Source organism: Pantherophis guttatus, chromosome 1 (genome assembly GCF_059756535.1).
Source record: "Pantherophis guttatus breed Tessera chromosome 1, ASM5975653v1, whole genome shotgun sequence".
Lineage (NCBI taxonomy): Eukaryota > Metazoa > Chordata > Lepidosauria > Squamata > Colubridae > Pantherophis > Pantherophis guttatus.
Genome location: NC_142063.1, coordinates 43,956,180 through 43,974,977, shown reverse-complemented (window position 1 = coordinate 43,974,977; position 18,798 = coordinate 43,956,180). Strand labels below are relative to the sequence as shown.

General features: G+C 38.6%; 1 protein-coding gene across 2 annotated transcripts in view; it reads left to right on the top strand.

Moving 5' to 3' along the window:
- BDKRB2 (bradykinin receptor B2) overlaps positions 1-18,269 on the top strand; it is a 28,353-nt gene extending 10,084 nt beyond the window's left edge. Inside the window, exons 2-3 of one of the 2 annotated variants that reach the window (XM_087872476.1) lie at positions 408-869; positions 18,121-18,269. In XM_087872476.1, the coding sequence (XP_087728602.1) occupies positions 408-869; positions 18,121-18,145 (487 nt within the window). In that variant the 3' untranslated portion in view covers positions 18,146-18,269. Of the gene's footprint in view, positions 1-407; positions 5,265-18,120 lie in introns of those variants that run through there. The other variant, XM_034418421.3, reaches the window with a different exon arrangement.
- The last annotated feature ends 529 nt before the right edge of the window (positions 18,270-18,798 follow it).

The window sequence follows — 18,798 nt, the reverse complement described above, 5'->3', positions numbered from 1 at the left end:
GTTCCTGGGACATTTAATTGTTTTACTTGCCCCAAACAGTTTCTTCTAATAGAACTGAATTCTATCCTTATTGTTGCATCCGGAGGCTGCACACGTGACAAGGACGGAGCAGCCGATTGGCCCGATCGACAGCTACCAGCTGGTGGGAAATGGGCGCATCCTGATTGGCCCAGCCGCTGACAGCTCTGCATATTTAAGAGCTGTCAGTGCCTCAGAAGCTGCCCCGCTCTCCAAGGTCCTCAGCACAGAGCGGGTCTGATGTTAGCTGTTGTTGTTAATAAAAGTTGTTATTAATTCGCCTTGCCTCCACTCTCATACATTGTTCTCAGTACATAACACTTATTTTTTTATTTAAGATTTGATTTTTAAATATTGCATTGATCTAATCCTCTTTTTTTATTTTTCAGCACTGAAGCAACGACTATCATGGCTGAGCACGGTACAGCCCTTCCTAATGGTACAGTCAGCTGGAGTACACCACCTTCCACAGACTGCCCTTGGCCAGAAGACTGGCAATGGTTGTTACGTGCCTTGCCTGCCTTTCTCTGGTTTCTTACTATAGTGGGAATACTGGGGAATTCATTTGTTCTCAGTGTCTGGTGCTTCCATAAGAGCCGCTCCACTGTGGCTGAAATTTACCTGGCAAATTTAGCAGCAGCTGACCTTCTGTTGCTCTGTGGGTTGCCTTTCTGGGCTATCAACACAGCCAACAAGTTCCATTGGCCATTTGGGCTCATCCTTTGCAAAATCATCAACTCATTCCTTGTTATCAACTTATATTCAAGCATTTATTTTGTGGTCATGGTGAGCATTGATCGCTACTTAGCCTTGGTGAAAACAATGTCTCTGGGACGCCTGCGCCAGCCAAGGTATGCCAAATGGAACTGCTTTGTGATTTGGGTTTCTGCCCTTTTACTTTGCTTTCCTCCTCTGGCATTCAGGTCATTAAAGGGTGTGGAAGGATATGAAGGTATGGCCTGTGTTTTGGACTATCCTTCTGTTTTTCAGTGGACAATTATCACGGCCATTTTGTTGAACACAGTGGGCTTTCTGATACCAGTCTGTATCATTACCTACTGTTCTGTTCAAATCATCCAAGCTTTACAAAACCGTGACATCCAAAAGATCAAAACCATTCAGACTGAGAAAAAAGCCACCATACTGGTTTTTGCAGTCCTTCTTCTGTTTATCATCTGTTGGCTTCCATTCCAGGTCACCACATTCATAGATATGTTATATCAAATAGGTGTCATTTCGGGTTGTGATGTAGAACAAGGCATTATTGTGGCTAGCCAGATTGCTGCCGATTGCGGTTTCATCAACAGTTGTCTTAATCCAATCGTCTATGTCATTGTCGGCAAACATTTTCAAAGGAAATGCAAGGAAGTCTACTTTGGCAGAGTTCTTCGAAGACCTAGCTCAGCACCATCAATGACAACCATGGAAATTCCCCGTATTTCCTTTTCAGCAGATAATCAAAGGAAAAAATCTGCTGCTAGTTTATCCCCAAAGCATAATTTGCTTATTTCATGAAAAAAAAAAGATAAGAGATTAAGTAAAATTATGGTTTTATGTAGAATCTCATTTTCAGTAACAAAGTCTAATTTATTGCTCATTAAAGTTTGTGGAAGATGACATTGGTTTGCATAGGATGCCAGCTTCAGTCAATGAATGAGGCTCAGTTAGTATGTTTGTACATATGTGCTTGTATATATGTGCATGTGTATATCAAATATCTGCATCAGATATCAGATTCTGAAGATCCTTTTCAAAAAACAAAAATATTCCTGCAAAGAAAAAACATGTATGTCTTCTATAATATTTTAATAGGGAGTTCAAAGATGCTCAAATACTTGGGAAATCTTCTGATGCACCCCTTTGCTCTGGAATCCTTGCTCTTCTGTCATAGGAAGAAGAGCCATTGTATAGGCTCTATTTGGCTTGAACATGAGAGTTAGCCCAAATCCTATCCAGATTGCCCAGTGAATGTACAAAAAGGAGAAGATGACAGCTCCTGCTGTGACTTCCATGCAAAAAGCTCCAAGTTACAACACATTTTGTGTCAGCGCCAAGCATTTACTTTCCTGCCAGATCAGTTGTGCAACTGTTTACCCATAAGGCAGGGGTGAAATTCAAAATTTTTCCCTACTGGTTCTGTACGCGTGGCTTGGTGGGCGTGGCAGGGGAAGCAGAAAAGAAAGAAACTGAATATTTTTCAACTTGGGACTTATTTTATCAATGGTTAGCTGACAGAAACAGAAGTTAGAAACAAGGAAATATATAGAAAGATCAGTGATATAAGGAAGGTATGTTAAATTGGTTAAACAACTACTATGGTTATTATTATTATTAATATTACCCTGTTTCCCCAAAAATAAGACATCCCCTGATAATAAGCCCAATCAGACTTTTGAGCGCATGCACTAAAATAAGCCTCCCCCCAAAAATAAGCCCTCTGATCTGTCCCCGTACCCACACACACACCAACGCAGCCAGTCGAGGGTTAAGGAAACACTTTGGAACGCACCCAGGTCTTATCTCCCACTTGGCAGCAATAGACACACCGTCTGCCAAGTGACTTTATTTTCAAAGTAAAACAGAAAGATAAATACTCAAGAGTCCAAATGTCCGACACTTTAAATCTTTCTCTCAGCAGTTCCGGATGAGGCTTTAGTGACTATCTAAGGTTTGCTTTGTTCGTCACAAGGATCCTTGACCACCACCCTCTATTATATAGTCTCTGGGGTGTGGTCCAGTGACTCAGTTCTAATCCCTAGCACGCCTCCTAAGCTGCTGCAAACGTTTATCACGCCTTCGGAGGCGTGCGTCCAGGAATGATGTTTCTTCATCACTCTGATTCGAATCAGCTGTCTCCTCTCCCTCGGCCGGCACTTGAGACAATGCCAGAGGGGAGGGGCCTGGAGAGGGAGGCCTGGCTGACTCCTCTTCCTCATGCTCGGAGCTTTCTTCCTCCGATGGGACAGGCTCAGAGGGCGGGGCCACAACACCCTCCCCGAAAATATTTAAACACATGCACAGCCGATCCCTGCCATTTCCTCTGGTTAGGTTTAGGGAGACAGAGCTGGAAATCAGGTAAGAAGGTAAGAGGAGCCCTTCTTGCTCCACACGCCCCAAAATAATAAGATCTCCCTGAAAATAAGGCTAAGCACTTATTTCAGGGTTCAAAAAAATATAAGACAGGGTCTTATTTTCGGGAAAAGATGGTATTAGGATTGATATTAATGCAATGAATATTGTTGTAAACACTTTATTATTTTCTAAAATGATTTGTACCCAGACAACACACTGTTCAATTGAAGTTGGAAATTTTGTATGTTAAAAATAAAACAAAACCTTAATATATATTTTAAAAAAAGGAAGCAGCCCTGCCATGATGAATAGTTCAGACCCACATGTACATGTTCAGTTCTTATTCACCATGATTGGGAGCTAAAGCTATATATGTAGCCCTTAAAGTATGACCGCTATTGTGCCCCAAATTTATGTCACTAAGTGAGACATTTGTTAAGTGAGTTGTGCCCCACTTCCTTGCCACATTTGTTAAGTGAATCACTGCAGTTGTTAAGTTAGAAACACGGTTGTTAAGTGAATCTGGCTTCCCCATTGACTTTGCTTGTCAGAAAGGTCGCAAAAGATGATCTCATGACCCCAAGACAATGCAACCATCAAAAATCTGAACTAGTTGTCAAGCATCTGAATGCAAATCACATGACCATAGAGATGCTACAATGGTCATAAGTATGGGAAAACGGTCATAAGTCACTTTTTTCAGTGCCGTTGTAACTTTGAACAGTCACTAAATGAACTTTTGTAAGTTGAGGACTACCTATAATAGCTGTTGTGGCCCGTACGCGGCCTGTGTGGCTGGTGGCTGATTCGGATAGTGAGGAGGCTGGTGTGGTGCTGCACCAGGAGCCTGTGCAGCTGGCACTCAAGTCGGATAATGAGGCTGGAGAAGATGTGGTGCCAGAGGTGGGGATTCAGCCAGGGCCTTCAGAACCTCCAGAAGCTCCCTTAAGTGAAGAGGACAAAGAGGAGGAGCCTCTTCTCAATGCACGGGCGCGCAGAGCTGCCAAAAGACAGGAGTGGCTCCTCAGGAGGAGGTCTCCTTGAAAGTAAGGCTTGGGGCTAATTGGCCACCCCCTTAGCCTATTTAAGGAGGAATGCCTGAAGCAATTTGCAGGGAAGAACTTCGTTCACTCTCCTTCGTGCCTTGATCTTAGTTCTCTGCAAATTGCTTCTGGGCTTTCTGCCAACCATAGTAAGATTAAGATTATTTATTCTTTGGATTCTTGTAGGCTGTTGAGAAAGTTAATTAACAGCCTTTGTTTGAAAGAAAAAACTGATTTAATTTAGTAAACTAAGGTTTGTACAGACTTTGTGTGTGCTGCGTTCTTTGGGGTCTGTAGCTGGGGCAGAACAATAGCCACCTAGAGTTGCTTCAGGAATTCAGTTGCCTAATAAAGTGATAAACCTCCACCTGCTCTGTCTATAGACGTTAATGGGTCTGGCGGCTAATGGGCATAGCAAGGGGCAGATAGTTATGAGGCATAGGGAAGGGTCTGGAAGTACTGGCCTTATTGTTCCATGACATCAGCCAGCAGAAATCAGCAATGCTCTTCTTTTTAGTGTGGCTAGTCCTGAATGTAGTAAAAGTGTGAAATGCCAGATTACCCCTTTTTTCCTCAGTGAACCACTAGCATCTAGAGAAGAGTCTAAAAGCAGTGGTTCTTTTCACCTGAATGCTATTGCATTGGCAATATACATATAATCAATTGCTCCACCTTACAGTAAGGTGAGTGGAAGGCAGACCGAGATAGCTATGTTTTGTCAGAGACCAACTAAGGCTTTCAACTGCAAAACTTGAATCATGTTCATATTTTACATGCTGTTTTAACTCAGTTGTAAATCTGTATTTCTTTGAGTGGATTTGTTTGCCACTGAAACGATGAATTATGAATATATGTGTTGTTTCTATTGCTTTACTTGATTTGTATACATATATATTTATAAATATAAATGCACATGAACACATGTAATTTTTTAAATGGTCTATTGCTTTGAAAACAGTTTTCTTATAGAAAATGCTTTCTCCTGTAGAACTTATTATGCTATCTCTTGCTCACTTAGGAATCAATCCATTCTCTAAATTCCAAAATTGTTATTTTATAATAATATTATTATGTAATTAAGGTCTTGTGCTGTGTTTAGCACATGTTAAATAAAATTAATATATGCTGAAATTCTATTTTATTTAATCAGATGTTACGAATTCTAGAATTTTGTATTTTCTAGCATTCTCCGTGTAGGTTCCAGAAAAGTAATGGGATGGACACAGCCTATCTATTCAGTAGAATCACATAGTGTTTTGGCATTACAACTTCATCCATCCACATAATCATGTTAGCTGCATCGAAACAGTATTTGTTCTGAAATACTCAAAAGTATTTCGTGAAATGTTCAAAAGAATGAATTGAAATTCAGGATGATAAGCTGTTGACACTGTGATTCTCATACCAGGGATATAGCACTACAAGAGTTGCTGAATTATCTCCCAGTATCTTTCTTTCCTGGTGATTATGGTAGGAATTGTAGCTCAACCACATCTAAGTTCTCCACTAACTCCTAATTTATAACCTTCATTTTTCACATGTTTTCAGGTATAAAGATATAAACATGTTAAAGAGACTTGCCAAATCTGGAGTCATTCAGATGGATGGTGCTTCACATTATATAACCTTCTATCTTAACTTGGGTAGACTGAAAGTATGTTGAGATCTAATGACAAATAGCTAGGAGAGCCACTGTATGTCAGCAAGCTGCTCTAAATCTCAAATACGTGATTATAACAAAATAGCTGTGCACATACATATACTAGTAGGTCAAATATTTTTAATCAAGGTTTGTTGAATAAATCACAATGGCTGATTTGCACACAAGCTATCATATCTGCACAGTCAAAGCAAACAGCACTATGACTTAATAAATCCATCTGATAACTTTTTACTTCTATGAACTTGAGGCAAAAGTACCATGAGTTTAGCTTAATCATAGTACTAAAAGGAACCTCTGAGCTTCAAAATATGGACAAAGGCACCCTCCTTTTTATTTATAATAGCAATAGCACTTAAACTTATATACCGCTTCACAGTGCTTTATAGCCCTCTCTAAGTGGTTTACAGAGTCAGCATTTTGCCCCCAACAATCTGGGTCCTCATTTTACTGACCTTGGAAGGATGGAAGATTGAGTCAACCTTGAACCTGGTAAGATTTGAACTGCCAAATTGCAGGCAGCCGGCAGTCAGCAGAAGTAGCCTGCTGTACTGCACTCTAACCACTGTGCCACCGTGGCTCAAGCAGATGTCTTGCACGGCCCAGCTGGTAACAGTCTTGCCAGCTTAGTCATTTTTCTAGCTAGGGCCTGACAAATGCATAGTATTTTTGCAATTTGGATATATTTGAAAGAAAATTTATCTTTGAATATTTGATTGAATATTCAGAATTTCAAAACAAAATATAAAATTAATTCTAAGCACTGCCAACCCATTTCTCTAAAACATGAACGTGTGTACAGTAATATGTAAACAATATTGTATTGTATCATGAAATAAGTTTTTCTACCAAATAAAAAATGTCATTATCAGTCCAGCAGCAATTTTATTTCTGTAAAAGGTCTGGGAAACATTGGAAGATAAATGTGGGAAGCTGTTTAGCTCTTCAGTCACCTCTGTCTTTTATGACTCAATGGACATCATTTTGTTAAAGTTGTCCGTGAGGTACTTTCTTAGCACTTCAGAGCTCAATCGTGATTCCTGCTAACTAGCTCCATTTTACCTTTCCAGTTAAACTCAACATTTGCTGGCTCCTAAGCATCCTAGGTTTCTTATATAGTTCCCTTTGATAATGAAGCAGGAAGCAGGTTTTTAGAAGTTCTGAACAGTCTTGTAGAAAATATTTTCACAGGTTAAGGTTTTCCACCATGCTGAATCAAAGTGCTATCTACCCATCCCTTGCACTAAAGGAAAATATACTGATCTAAAATTTGTTGACCTTGTTGCCTGTCCCTCTCTTGCGTCTATTGCCCTCATTTTATTTTGCTGCTGAATGGTGGTACAGAATCCTAAGTTCATGTGTGCAAGGTATGTTAAACAAAGTAATTGGTGAAATGTTCTGTCTTGTCACACCTGCTTTCTTTCAGAATGCCACCAGACAGGAAGTCATCCATCAATTTGAACAGGGGTGGGGCTTGAGTTTTTGACAGGTGCCTCTCTTGTTCAACTGCTCATGTCAAAACATGAGAACACACCTCTCAAAACATTAAACCCCTGCTATATTTGTCAAACGATGTTGGTATCCCTTTTTTTTTTATTGAAAAGTTTTATAAGAAATACAAACAATTTTCTCCCCCCACCCTTTCTCCTTCCCCACATAGAAATTGTACATTTTCTTATACATTCTTATACATAAGAAATCCTACATATACATGTTTCCCTTAAAGAAAGCATTAAAATAAGACATTTTAATTACATTCGGAGTTGGTCTTCTTCTCTTTCTCCCCTCATTCCACAACAAACCTTCTTCTTCTCCTCCTTTCTTTCCCTTCCCTCCCTCCTCTTCTCTCCTACTTTCTCCTGCCTCCTCTCCCCCCTCATCCTACTTCCTTTTCCTTTCCCCCACCTCTCTCTTCTTTCCCCCCTTCTCGCCTTCACTGCTACTCCTGTCCCCTTCCCTTCCCTTCCTCCTCTCCTTTCTTCCATTCCTCACCCTCCCTCTCCTCTTCCTACCCCCTCCTCCTCTCTCCTTTCTAACTTCTTTGCTGTGAAATATTTTCCTCCTTTAGTGTCTGAGCAACTCCTATATTCTACCCATAGAATATACTTTCTTCTGCTACAACATTTCTCTATTGACCACTTTCCCCCCCCCATCCCTTATCCCACCCCCCCACCCTCTCTGACTTCCCAGAGCAAAAACAGGGTATAGCATCTAACAAACATATGCTAAAATAAACTAACAAATTATAAAGTTCAAAACTCTCACATGTTCTTTAACTCCCTTGCTCCAATTCATCAACCTCCCTTTTATATATTCTCAAAACCAATTAAATTAAGTTCATTCTTCCTGCTTATTAAAAAAAAAATTTCCTTGATGTATAATCCGATACTTTAGCAGTCTTACAAACAGTAAAAATCATGAATAAATTCCATTTCTATACCCTCAAACATCATTCTTTTTAAATATTACTCCCTAGTGAAATTCTGAGTTTAACATTAATCCTCTTCCTTCAAAGAGAAAAAAGAAAGAGAAAAAGAAAAAGAAAAAGAAAAAAGATTTTTTCATCTTAAAATCTTACACATTTTATCACATATATCTTTTAAAATAATATAGTCTTATGTTAAGCATTTTAAAAATCTCTTGGTACCTTTGAAACACTTGTTTACCAAATATAAATTTCAGAATCTACAGGAAGATATCTTTCAAATTTTCAATTAACCGTCTTAATACCTCTAACTTTTTAGAGAGCAGCCCTTTACTATCCAAAACTAATTATCATTTTGCAATAAAATTCTGAATTTAACATTAATCCTCTTTGCTTCAAAGGGTTAGGCGTCTTAGAAGCTTATACAATTTATCTCATATATCTTTTAAAATAATATAACCTTATGTTAAACATTTTATAAATCTCTTAATACCATTAAAACACATATTTGTCCTATGCCAGTTTCAAAATCCACAGGAAGATATCTTTCTTAATCTTCTATTCTTCTCTTCTTTCTATATTTTTTCCAATCCTTTTTTTTTATAAATTCTTTCAACAGTCCCCCCCATTTTATTTTTGAAACTTTTAAAATGGTGATTTGAGGTTGATGTTTCTGAAATATTCGCTTTCTTCTTGAGGTCGCGTTTTCTAACTTGAAATCCCCAGTTCGTCTCTTCTTGCTTGTATAATCATTCAGTCCATTTCTTTGTCCATATAACCAAAATTTGTTGCCATAAAGATTGTCAGCTTGCAATAAAGAAACTATTTGTTGCTTTTCTATCATTTGAATGGAAACGTCCACCAAAATCTTTGTTTCAACTGTGCCAGCCAGTCTCTTAATCCAGTCCATCTCCTGATCTTCCAAAAACAAATTCTTCTGAATAATTTCCTGCTGTCCCTTTAACAACTGCTTATATTTTCCCAAGCTGTTTTTTGAAAAAGCCCTTTCAATTGTATTCAACAGGGCTGAAGTAAAAGAGTCTAAAAGTTCTTGAAAAGCCTGGACTGTCACGGCTTGGGAATTTGCTGATTCACCAGCCCTGTTGTCAGCCATATTTCAGCCACTTTGTATTCATCCAGCTATCAGGACAACAATTCAACTCTTTTCCACCCAGTATAAAAACCAGATTTTAGTTAAAGTCAGTACCAAATTCTTTTCCTCAATACCAAATTCTTTCCATGGATGCTTCCCCTTTAAAACTTTCTCTTAGGGTGTAATCCAGTAGCTGTATCACTGTTGCAAACTTTAACAAGCCTTAACAAGCACTTTCCCTGGTAGTTTCCTCCTCCCGCCCTCAGGCGCCATTTTCTGCATTTTAAAACGGAGTTAAAGTGTTACTTGCAAGTTTTCCTTTTGTTTTCTCCTGATTTGCTCTGTCTGCAATCAAAGTAAAGATGTTAAAAGTCCCACTGTTGATTTTCAGCAGATTTTGGTCGCAGCTTCTAGCTCCACTTTCATGGAGTCGTCCCTAGTCTGGAGCAGCTTGACAGGCTTCTATAGGGAGCCCACACCCTTTGCACCCCAGGATTTCTCCTAGCGCACTTGGGGGCTCTACTTCCACCTGTCGACTCTTCTCTCTTCCCTTTGTCCAGGGAGAGGGTTCCAAGCCTCCAGATAGCTGTTTTTCGGCTGTTCTGGGGCTTTTACGGAACCAGGGATCGGGCGCTCGTAAAAGAGCGTCTTCAAAGCTTGCGGAGCCAAGCGTTGGTATCCCTTTGAAGTTTGTCAAACAGGTATTGGAGAGGCTGAGGGAGGAGCACAGTAAAGCAGAAGAGAAGCTTTCTCCAAACCAGGCATCTCTACATTGAGAAAAAGTCCAGAAGCTCTGCATCTGTCCCATGTGCTTCCCTAGAGATGGTCCCCATGGAAAGAAACATCTCAAAGAGACTCTACTTGAAATGGCTTCCTGAAGAATTTATTAATTTAAAGGTTGTTGTTAAGCACATTGTAACTAGCAATGAGGAAGTCTATGGTTCAGCAACTTTCACAAATTGACCTCAGTGATTGGTATGAATAACCCCTATGCCTCTAATATTGAAAATTAGTATTTTTACAATGAATTTAATCAACCACAGGAGAATGTATCACTCCACAAACAGTACAGCAGAAGGTGGAACCAGGGCCAAGCTTAGATTTCATTTCCATTTGATTAAAATTAAGCTTCTTTCATGAGACTATAGTACTGTTCAATCATTTAAAAAATTATGACTTGACATCTATGTTTGGAGAGTTAGGATTAAGTGTTGCATTTGAGATTTTCAGGAATCTACTCAGATCTCAGGTTGTCCAAATTCAGACAAATTAATATGAAGCTTTACGAAAACATTCTTCTTTCAGGTATGCTAGATTTCAACCACCAAAGGTGATGATCACTGGGGATAGTAGGAATTGAAATCCATCATCTTTAGCTGACATGGCATGAAGATTGATTCATAAGATGGATATTAGCACTGTTCATTGCAACATATTGTCCACACCTCTACCTGCATCTGTTACTTTGTAGGGCAAAGGGCTACTTTATGGATACAATTTCATTTATCAGAAAAGTTCAGTAGGAGAAGATTAACCAATAAATCTTCCTGCCTGCTGGCCTTGATATGATTCAATATACACATACACCAGGTGTGTATGTGTCAGGTTACACAAGTCAAGTTCTAAATCCAGATTTAATGGGCTTTGATGAAAATGTAATACAAAAGATTAACATATAAGAAATTTGCATGTATTTTGTAATTTATACATGGGGAATGGAATTGTTTCTGGAAGAAATTGAAGCATCTAAGCAGAAAGTTCTTTGGATGCACTACTACCGGTAGCTGTAGCTTCCAAACAATTGTATCCCACATTCTAGAGTTGAACTCTATTGATGCCTCATATAAAATGCTTAACTCTAAGTGTGGTATATGAAATAGTGTCAGTCTTTTTTAACTGAATGAGAATAGCTCATTAAAACAAATGTGCAATTAGTGGCTGGCAAATACATTTTCCCGATTCCCCCCCCCATCCGCTTTTGTTTGATGAAAATGAATTTCTTTTCTAATTACTTTTCAAGGAGAAGAGAATGATGGTGAAGTGCTAATGAGTGGGGTGTTCTTACATCTAGGTAACTAAAATGCATCAGGTCAATTTCATTTCATTGTACAATCATCTTCTCCAACTGTATGGATTCTCTTCGGGATATGATGTTTCAAGTCAGCCCCAAAAGAAGGCTTGGGAAAACTCATTGCAGATTCTTCAATGAAGAACTTTGGAGAAACTATCCACCTAATTTTTGTGGTCAAGAAGTTGGTGGAAAATTTCAAAAGGCTTTCTGTGCTTGGTTCTATATTAAGACAGTAGGACAGGAATGCATAATGAATTTTCCATCCCCAGTTCAATCCAAAACCATAATACAGCCATGTTACATTTTGTTGCTCTGTCTGCAAGAAGCCTTTTTAGGAAAAATGCTTGGCATGCAAACATTTAGAAGAAACAAATATGACAGGTGCTGGCTTTTGTGTGGAAGCCCCACTGCAAGTCCTTCTTCCCCATTGTGAAGTTAAAAATACATCCTATTACAGCAATATAAAAGTCAAGATTCTGTGCCTGAAAAATTGAAAAGCCAGGTTTATAGAGTACTAGCAGGGGTGAAATCCAGCAGGTTATGACAGGTTCTGGGGAACCGGTGGTGGAAATTTTGAGTAGTTTGGAGAACCAGCAAATACCACCTCTGGCTGGCCCCAGAGTGGGGTGGGAATGAAGATTTTGCAATATCCTTCTCCCAGGAGTGGGGTGGGAATGGAGATTTTGCAGTATCCTTCCCTGCCATGCCCACCAAGCCACACCCACAGAACCGGTAGTAAAAAAAATTGGATTTCACCACTGAGTACTAGGGTGTGACTATGGAACAAGCAAGCCTCCTGTGTTATCTAAGATTTAATCACTGAAATCAATTTCCAATGTTAAAATGGGTGGCCAAAGTGATGCAGCTGAAATGCTACCCAAATGAGGAAGCTTTTTTTTAACCACAACTTGCCGACACTTCTGACCTCTAGATTAGCAGGAAATTTGAGGTACTATGATATTGTATTAAGACCATTAGTCAAAATAGCTCAACATTTTTTGTTAGCCTGGGTGAGACAGCTTTAACTCACCTTGATCAGGTATTTTGTATTATGAAGGGGTACAATTTACCTCTTTGGGTTGATGTTCCTCTTGGCTGATAACTTTCCTTAGCAATACAATACATTAGCCTACTAAAATATTTTGGAAAAGAACTCTGCCATTTTTATTTTCTAAATTTTTAAGAGGAATTCTAGGATAAAGCATGTGAGACATTTCACTGCTTCTTAAGAGTCACCTCAACCCAAGTATTACCAATTGTTTTAATAGTTCTGGGGATCTTCTCTGTCACCATCCTTGTTACAATGCAATTATAAGGTGCTAAGACCAGTATTTTGTTGCGAGCAGAGGAGTGGAGGATTCTTCTTGTGAAATATTTCTGGACATGTTCAATTGTATTAATGTCCGATATGCAGACAGATGAGCTGTATTCGAGAATTGGTCTAGCAAATGTTTTGTATGCTCTGGTTAGTAGTGTAATATTACTGGAGAAGAAGCTAAGCAAGATTAGGTTTACAACTCTTAATGCCTTTTTGGTGATGTTGTTACAGTGGGCTTTGGCACTTAGGTCATTTGATATGAGTACTCCAAGGCCCTCGACAGAGTGAGGGTCATCTACAAGGTCGTGTCCACTCAGCTTATATTTTGTGTTCTGATTCTTTTTGCCAATGTGTAAGACAGAGCATTTGTTGGTTGAGATTTGGAGTTGCCAATTTTTTGACCATTCCAACACAAAGTCAAGATCTGAAAGACATTTTAACATATTAATAAAATAATATGTTAATAAAATAAATAATAAAATTAATTTTGAAAAATGCAGCAGATGATGTATTTTTAAACAACAGCTTTATAAGAAATAATAACAATAATACAGCATAGTTGCATGATGATATTTTGCATATTATGGATAATGATTAGTTTAATTTTTATTATTATTTTAAAAGAAAATTGCTTTTTCGTGTTAGCAACCAGCATTATGAGTCAGTAATGTTGGACTCCTGCTATGAGTTGGTGGGGATTGATTAACTATCAGTGGAGACTGCTACTCCTCCTTGCTGTTCATGGGTGTTTATTTAACCCTCCAAGTTAGCAGACATGGAGAATCTGAAGAAACAAAAAACATTGCTTATTTTGTCTCTTCTTTTTGTGCGAGGTGGTGCCTGATCAAATTAAGCAAGCAATATTTACGAGACCTAGAAGCTCATTGACCACATGCTATTCTCAGAAACCGTTGCTACATAATCGTAGGCTCTTACAATTTTAGAACAGACAGAGCAGCGATAAAAGATAACTTTCCACCTCCTAGTCTGGCATGTATATCACAAGGTGCAACTTAAGAGCACAATTTGTGCAAATTGATTTTTTTAGTTTTAAGCCAATAACAAAAATTAATCAAGCTATTTTGTGCTAATACTGTAGTTGTAAAAAACTGAAGAAGGAAAAACCAAATAGATATTGATTGTGCTCCCTCTACTGTTCAACCATTATATCTCAATAAATAAATACAGAAGTGAACATTTTAAATCAGTTCTATATGACAGTCTTTCATGTGTTAGATATCTAATCAAAGTGCAAAATTAAAATGGAATCCAAGACAAGGGGATTTAAGTTATTGGTACAACACCCTGTGTTAATAGGAAATGTAATATATGAAGCCTAACCTTGTTTGTTTGTTTGTTTGTTTGTTTGTTTGTTTGTTTGTTTATTGGTTCGATTTATATGCTGCCCTTTTCCGGAGTCCCAGAGCAGCTTACAATGCGTTAAGCTTTCATATTTTTTGTATATACCTGCTTAGTAGGGCTTTCGCCCCCCCCCCCACAAGCGGTGTTCTTTTTTATACAAGTCAGCTTATTGCCCCCACAAACCGGGTCCTCATTTTATCTACCTCGAAAGGATGGAAGGCTGAGTCAACCTTGAGCCTGGTGAGATTTGAACTTGCAGTAATTGCAGGCAGCTGGTGTTACTTAACAGTGCTTTAGTCTGCTGCGCCACCAAGGCTCTTAGAAGGCTCTTATTTATTATGGGGAAGCAGTGGCTCAATGGCTAAGATGCTGAGCTTGTCGATCAGAAAGGTCGGCAGTTCGGCGGTTTAAATCCCTAGCACCACATAACGGAGTGAGTTCCCATTACTTGTCCCAGCTTCTGCCAACCTAGCAGTTCGAAAGCATGTAAAAATGCAAGTAGAAAAATAGGGACCACCTTGGTGGGAAGGTAACAGCATTCTGTGCACGTTCTGCATTTAGTCATGCCGACCACATGATCACAGAGATGTTTTCGGACAGCGCTGGCTCTTCGGCTTAGAGATGAGCACCACCCCCTAGAGTTGGGAACGACTAGCACGTATGTGCAAGAGGAACCTTTACCTTTAACATGTTTATTATGAGTCAATGTCCATTCATCAGATGTATGAAATATCATCCAAAATTATCAAACATATAGTACTCAGTCACATTCAGTTATATATACTGATGCAGAAAAAAACAATGGGAAAAGAGGCATAAGATATGAAAATAATAAATACCAAAAAAAAAGGAAAGACCAATAATACAGGTAGTCCCCAACTTACAACCCCGACTGAGCCCAAAATTTCTGTTGCTGTGTAACATTTGTTTAGTGAGTTTTGCCCCATTTTATGACCTTTCTTGTCACAGTTGTTAAGTGAATCACTGCAGTTGTTAAGGTAGTCACACAGTTGTTAAGTGAATCTGTCTTCCCTATTGACTTTGCCTGTCAAAAGATAACAAAAAGAGATTACCTGACCCCAGGACACTGTAACTGTCATAAATATGAATCAGTTACCAAGCATCTGAATTTGGATCACGTGACCATAGGGATGCTGAAATGGTCATGGGTGTGAGAAACAGTCATAAGTCGCTTTTTCCAGTCCTTTTGTAACATGGAACTGTCATTAAAAGAACTGATGTAAGTTGAGGACTACCTATAATGTAATAGAATTGACCCCATGGCTTGACCCCATCCTTGCGGTTTTAAATTTATAATTGGTTTTAACTGGGTTTTTAAATTGATGGCCAAAATTATTTAATGTTTTTTAAATTGCTTTTAAACTTTATACGTTGTGTTTTTACAGTGGTTGTTCACTGCCCTGAGTCCAGTTGGAGAAGGGCGGTATACAAATTAAATAAATAAATAAATAAATAAATAAATAAATAAATAAATAAATAAATAAGAATAATTACCATAATAATTAAATAGACAGAACTGGTAGGTTGATTTACATATTTCATATGTAATACATTAATAATCCACAATCTCAGTTATTAAGCCACAGATGTTAAAAATAAATTTCCTAGTTAGAACTTAAATCTCTTTAGTTTAAGCAAAAATAAACAAATAAGCTTTGTGCTTGAGTATTGCCTCCTTAACAATTTACTAGCTATATTAGAAGTAGTTTGCCTGGAAGAATCAGAGTTTTGTTTTGTTTTATATTTTATTTTATTGCCATTTCTGTGGTCAAACTTGGTGGTTGAATTGAGCCTTAAAATGAGTTTATCAACAGTAACCCTGCAGAATGCAGTATTTCCCTGCATCTGGGAGGGTGTGATTGATGGCAACAGCCCTGTTCTGTCCCCGTCTCACACACGCACACAAACAGTCAGCCAGGAGTTAAATAAAACTTGCAGACAATAAATTCCTTTGATAACAGGATTGGCAGCAACCCAGTAGCTGCTTGCCAAGAACTTTACTCACAGGGGGAGGTGTTCCTCCTCTGTCAGACAAACCAACACAAATACACAAAGCCACAGAATTGTCAAGTCCAGTCCATATTAAATCCAAGGCAGGCAGATAACGTAGTTTCAGAGATACAATGCGACTCGCTAGTCGTTTAGTTTTGTCTGTCACGGAGCCTGAATGGCCACCACACCCCCTTTTATTCCCTGTGGGGTGTGGTCCAGTGACTCAGCTTAATCTCTGGCACACCTCCTTTTCTGCTGCGTGCGCTTGTCTCTCCGACGCTGGCGTGGATCCAGCCAAGACTTATCTCCGTCACTGTCCAACTGCGACTGCTTGGCAATACCTGGCTCCTGGCCAATCTCTTCTCCTTTGGGAGGCACCTGAGGCATTGCCAGAGAGGAGGGTCCTGGAGAGGGAGGCCTGGCCAACTCCTCTCCTTCACTTTCGGAGCCTTCTCCCTCCGATGAGACGGGCTCAGGGGTCGGAGTCACAACAAGCCCTTAAACCTTCTCCCTAAGAAGTCCTTAGGATAGAACAGACAAATCACCAAATAAAACAAGAGGATGAGAAAAACTTTTTGAGAGATATAAAAATGGAATTGGAATTGGATAATCTGGAAGATGTTTTTGAAAGGGAGATAGGAGTATGGCGTGATACTCTGGAGATATGGCAGTTTAGGAGGATAGAGATAGGAGAAATATTTAGATGGAATAATGAAGATACAGATGTTGACAGAGACAAAAATCCAAGAGGAATATGCGAGGAAAGCCAAAAAATGAATAACAATTGAAGTATTAAAACGGGCAAGGGATGATGGATAGAATAGAGCTAATTTTTTCCTATTTTTTCTTTCTTTCTTCTTTTTTCTAATATAATGATGGCCTGATTAAAAACTAGAAATAGAGGTAGAAATTATACACTTTTATATGAAGTATGTATTAACATAAATATGTGTTTTAACATTAGGATTAGTAAGAGTGACCTGATTAGAAGCCAGAATAGAGGTAGAAATAAGAATTAGGGGCAATATTGGTAGTTATAATTTTTACATAAATTGAAAATAAGTAATAATTAGATGGAAAGTTGAAAGGTTGAAAGATGGTATTACTATGTATGTTCAAGGTCATTGACATTAGAATGGAACACTAAAATATTGAATATCTATTTTAAAATAATCAAGTACATTAATATTAGGATTATATAAGTTTGATTAATGTAATAATTGTAATAATTGACTGTTATTTGTATTAATATGAACCATACCCAAAGACCACACTGTTCATGTATTGATGTTGATATATGTTTAAAAATAAAAACCCAATAACCCTAAAAAAAAAAAAAGCAGCAGCCTTTTGAATCTGAAGATAGTCTCTGACTTTGCTTTCTGGGCAGATTGTTGAAACTGTGGTTTGGGACTGACTAGAGAGCATTCTAGAAGAAGCAGATTATTTGGACTCTAATCAGTCGGGGTTTATACCTGGATATTAATCATTGTTTGCTTTTGTTGATGAGCTGATGAGCTGTGTTGGGACTTGGATACTTGTTATAGCCTTTTGGACCTCTTTCTGGCCTTCAGTACCATTGCCTATGGAACTATTTGCACATTAATGTTCTTATAATCTCCATTTCCCTCCTCTGGATGAGGTTACACTGCCACTCAAGCAAGTTGGTGACATGAGGGACCTCCTGGTTCAGCAGATGAAGACCCAGGCCAGGAGTCTTTAGCCCAGCTTCAGCTGAAATGCCACTTGTGGGCTCATTTGTGATTGGAGGATCTGACCACAATGGTTTATACTCTCATCACCACCCAATTACCTTAGTGCAATGCACACTATATGGAGCTCACTTTGAAGACCATCTGGAAACTTCAGTTGATGCAAAATGCAGTGACCTAGGTTCTCAGGGGTGCTTACCAGTGGGCATACATTACATGTCTTTTGCAGGCCTTGTCCTGTCTTCCTATTAAATTCTAGGTGTACTTTACAGTACTGGTCATTATATGGTCCTTTATAAAGTTCTTCACTGGTTGATGCTGTGTTTCCTGCAGGATTGCACTTCCTCAATTGAATTGAACCAATCATTTCCATGGTATCAGGAAAAGCAGCCAGTAATCCCTCATTTGCAGGACATTGGTGAAGGGATGAAGCTTGGAAGAATTTTTTGTGATGAAGCTGGCCCTCTTTTGTCTCCAGCATAACCTACCTTCCAGAAGATGCTTGTAAGCAGTAAGTTTCAGAGGGCTTTGGACATCTAACACCATGCATTGTTATGAGACTTTAAAAAAAAAAAACATATCTATATTGTTATGTTTCATTATTGAGTCAGAGGGAATTTTTTTGTGATTGGAGGATATAAATCTGATAAACTATTAATATTTTATTCTGAAGGATTAACATAAATTGTTGAAATTGTTGCTACAATAGTAACACTCCTCCCATTAAAATTGGGCGTATAGATTAAATGTGTGAAATGACTGTTTTCCTATTTTGCACTAAGTTACAGTAGTGATGGGTACACGTTGGAAGAACTGAAAGACCAGGCTAAGACATATCATATCTATCTTAGTTCCCCAAGAAGGGTACACTGAAGAGTTTTTCAATAGTATTTTGCTAACATTTCATATACATATCCTTTGATTTCTCATTGACTGTTGACAGTAAACAATGTTTGTAAGCAATGTTTAAGTCAGCATCAGATAACAATAGTATTTGACCTATGCTGGCTC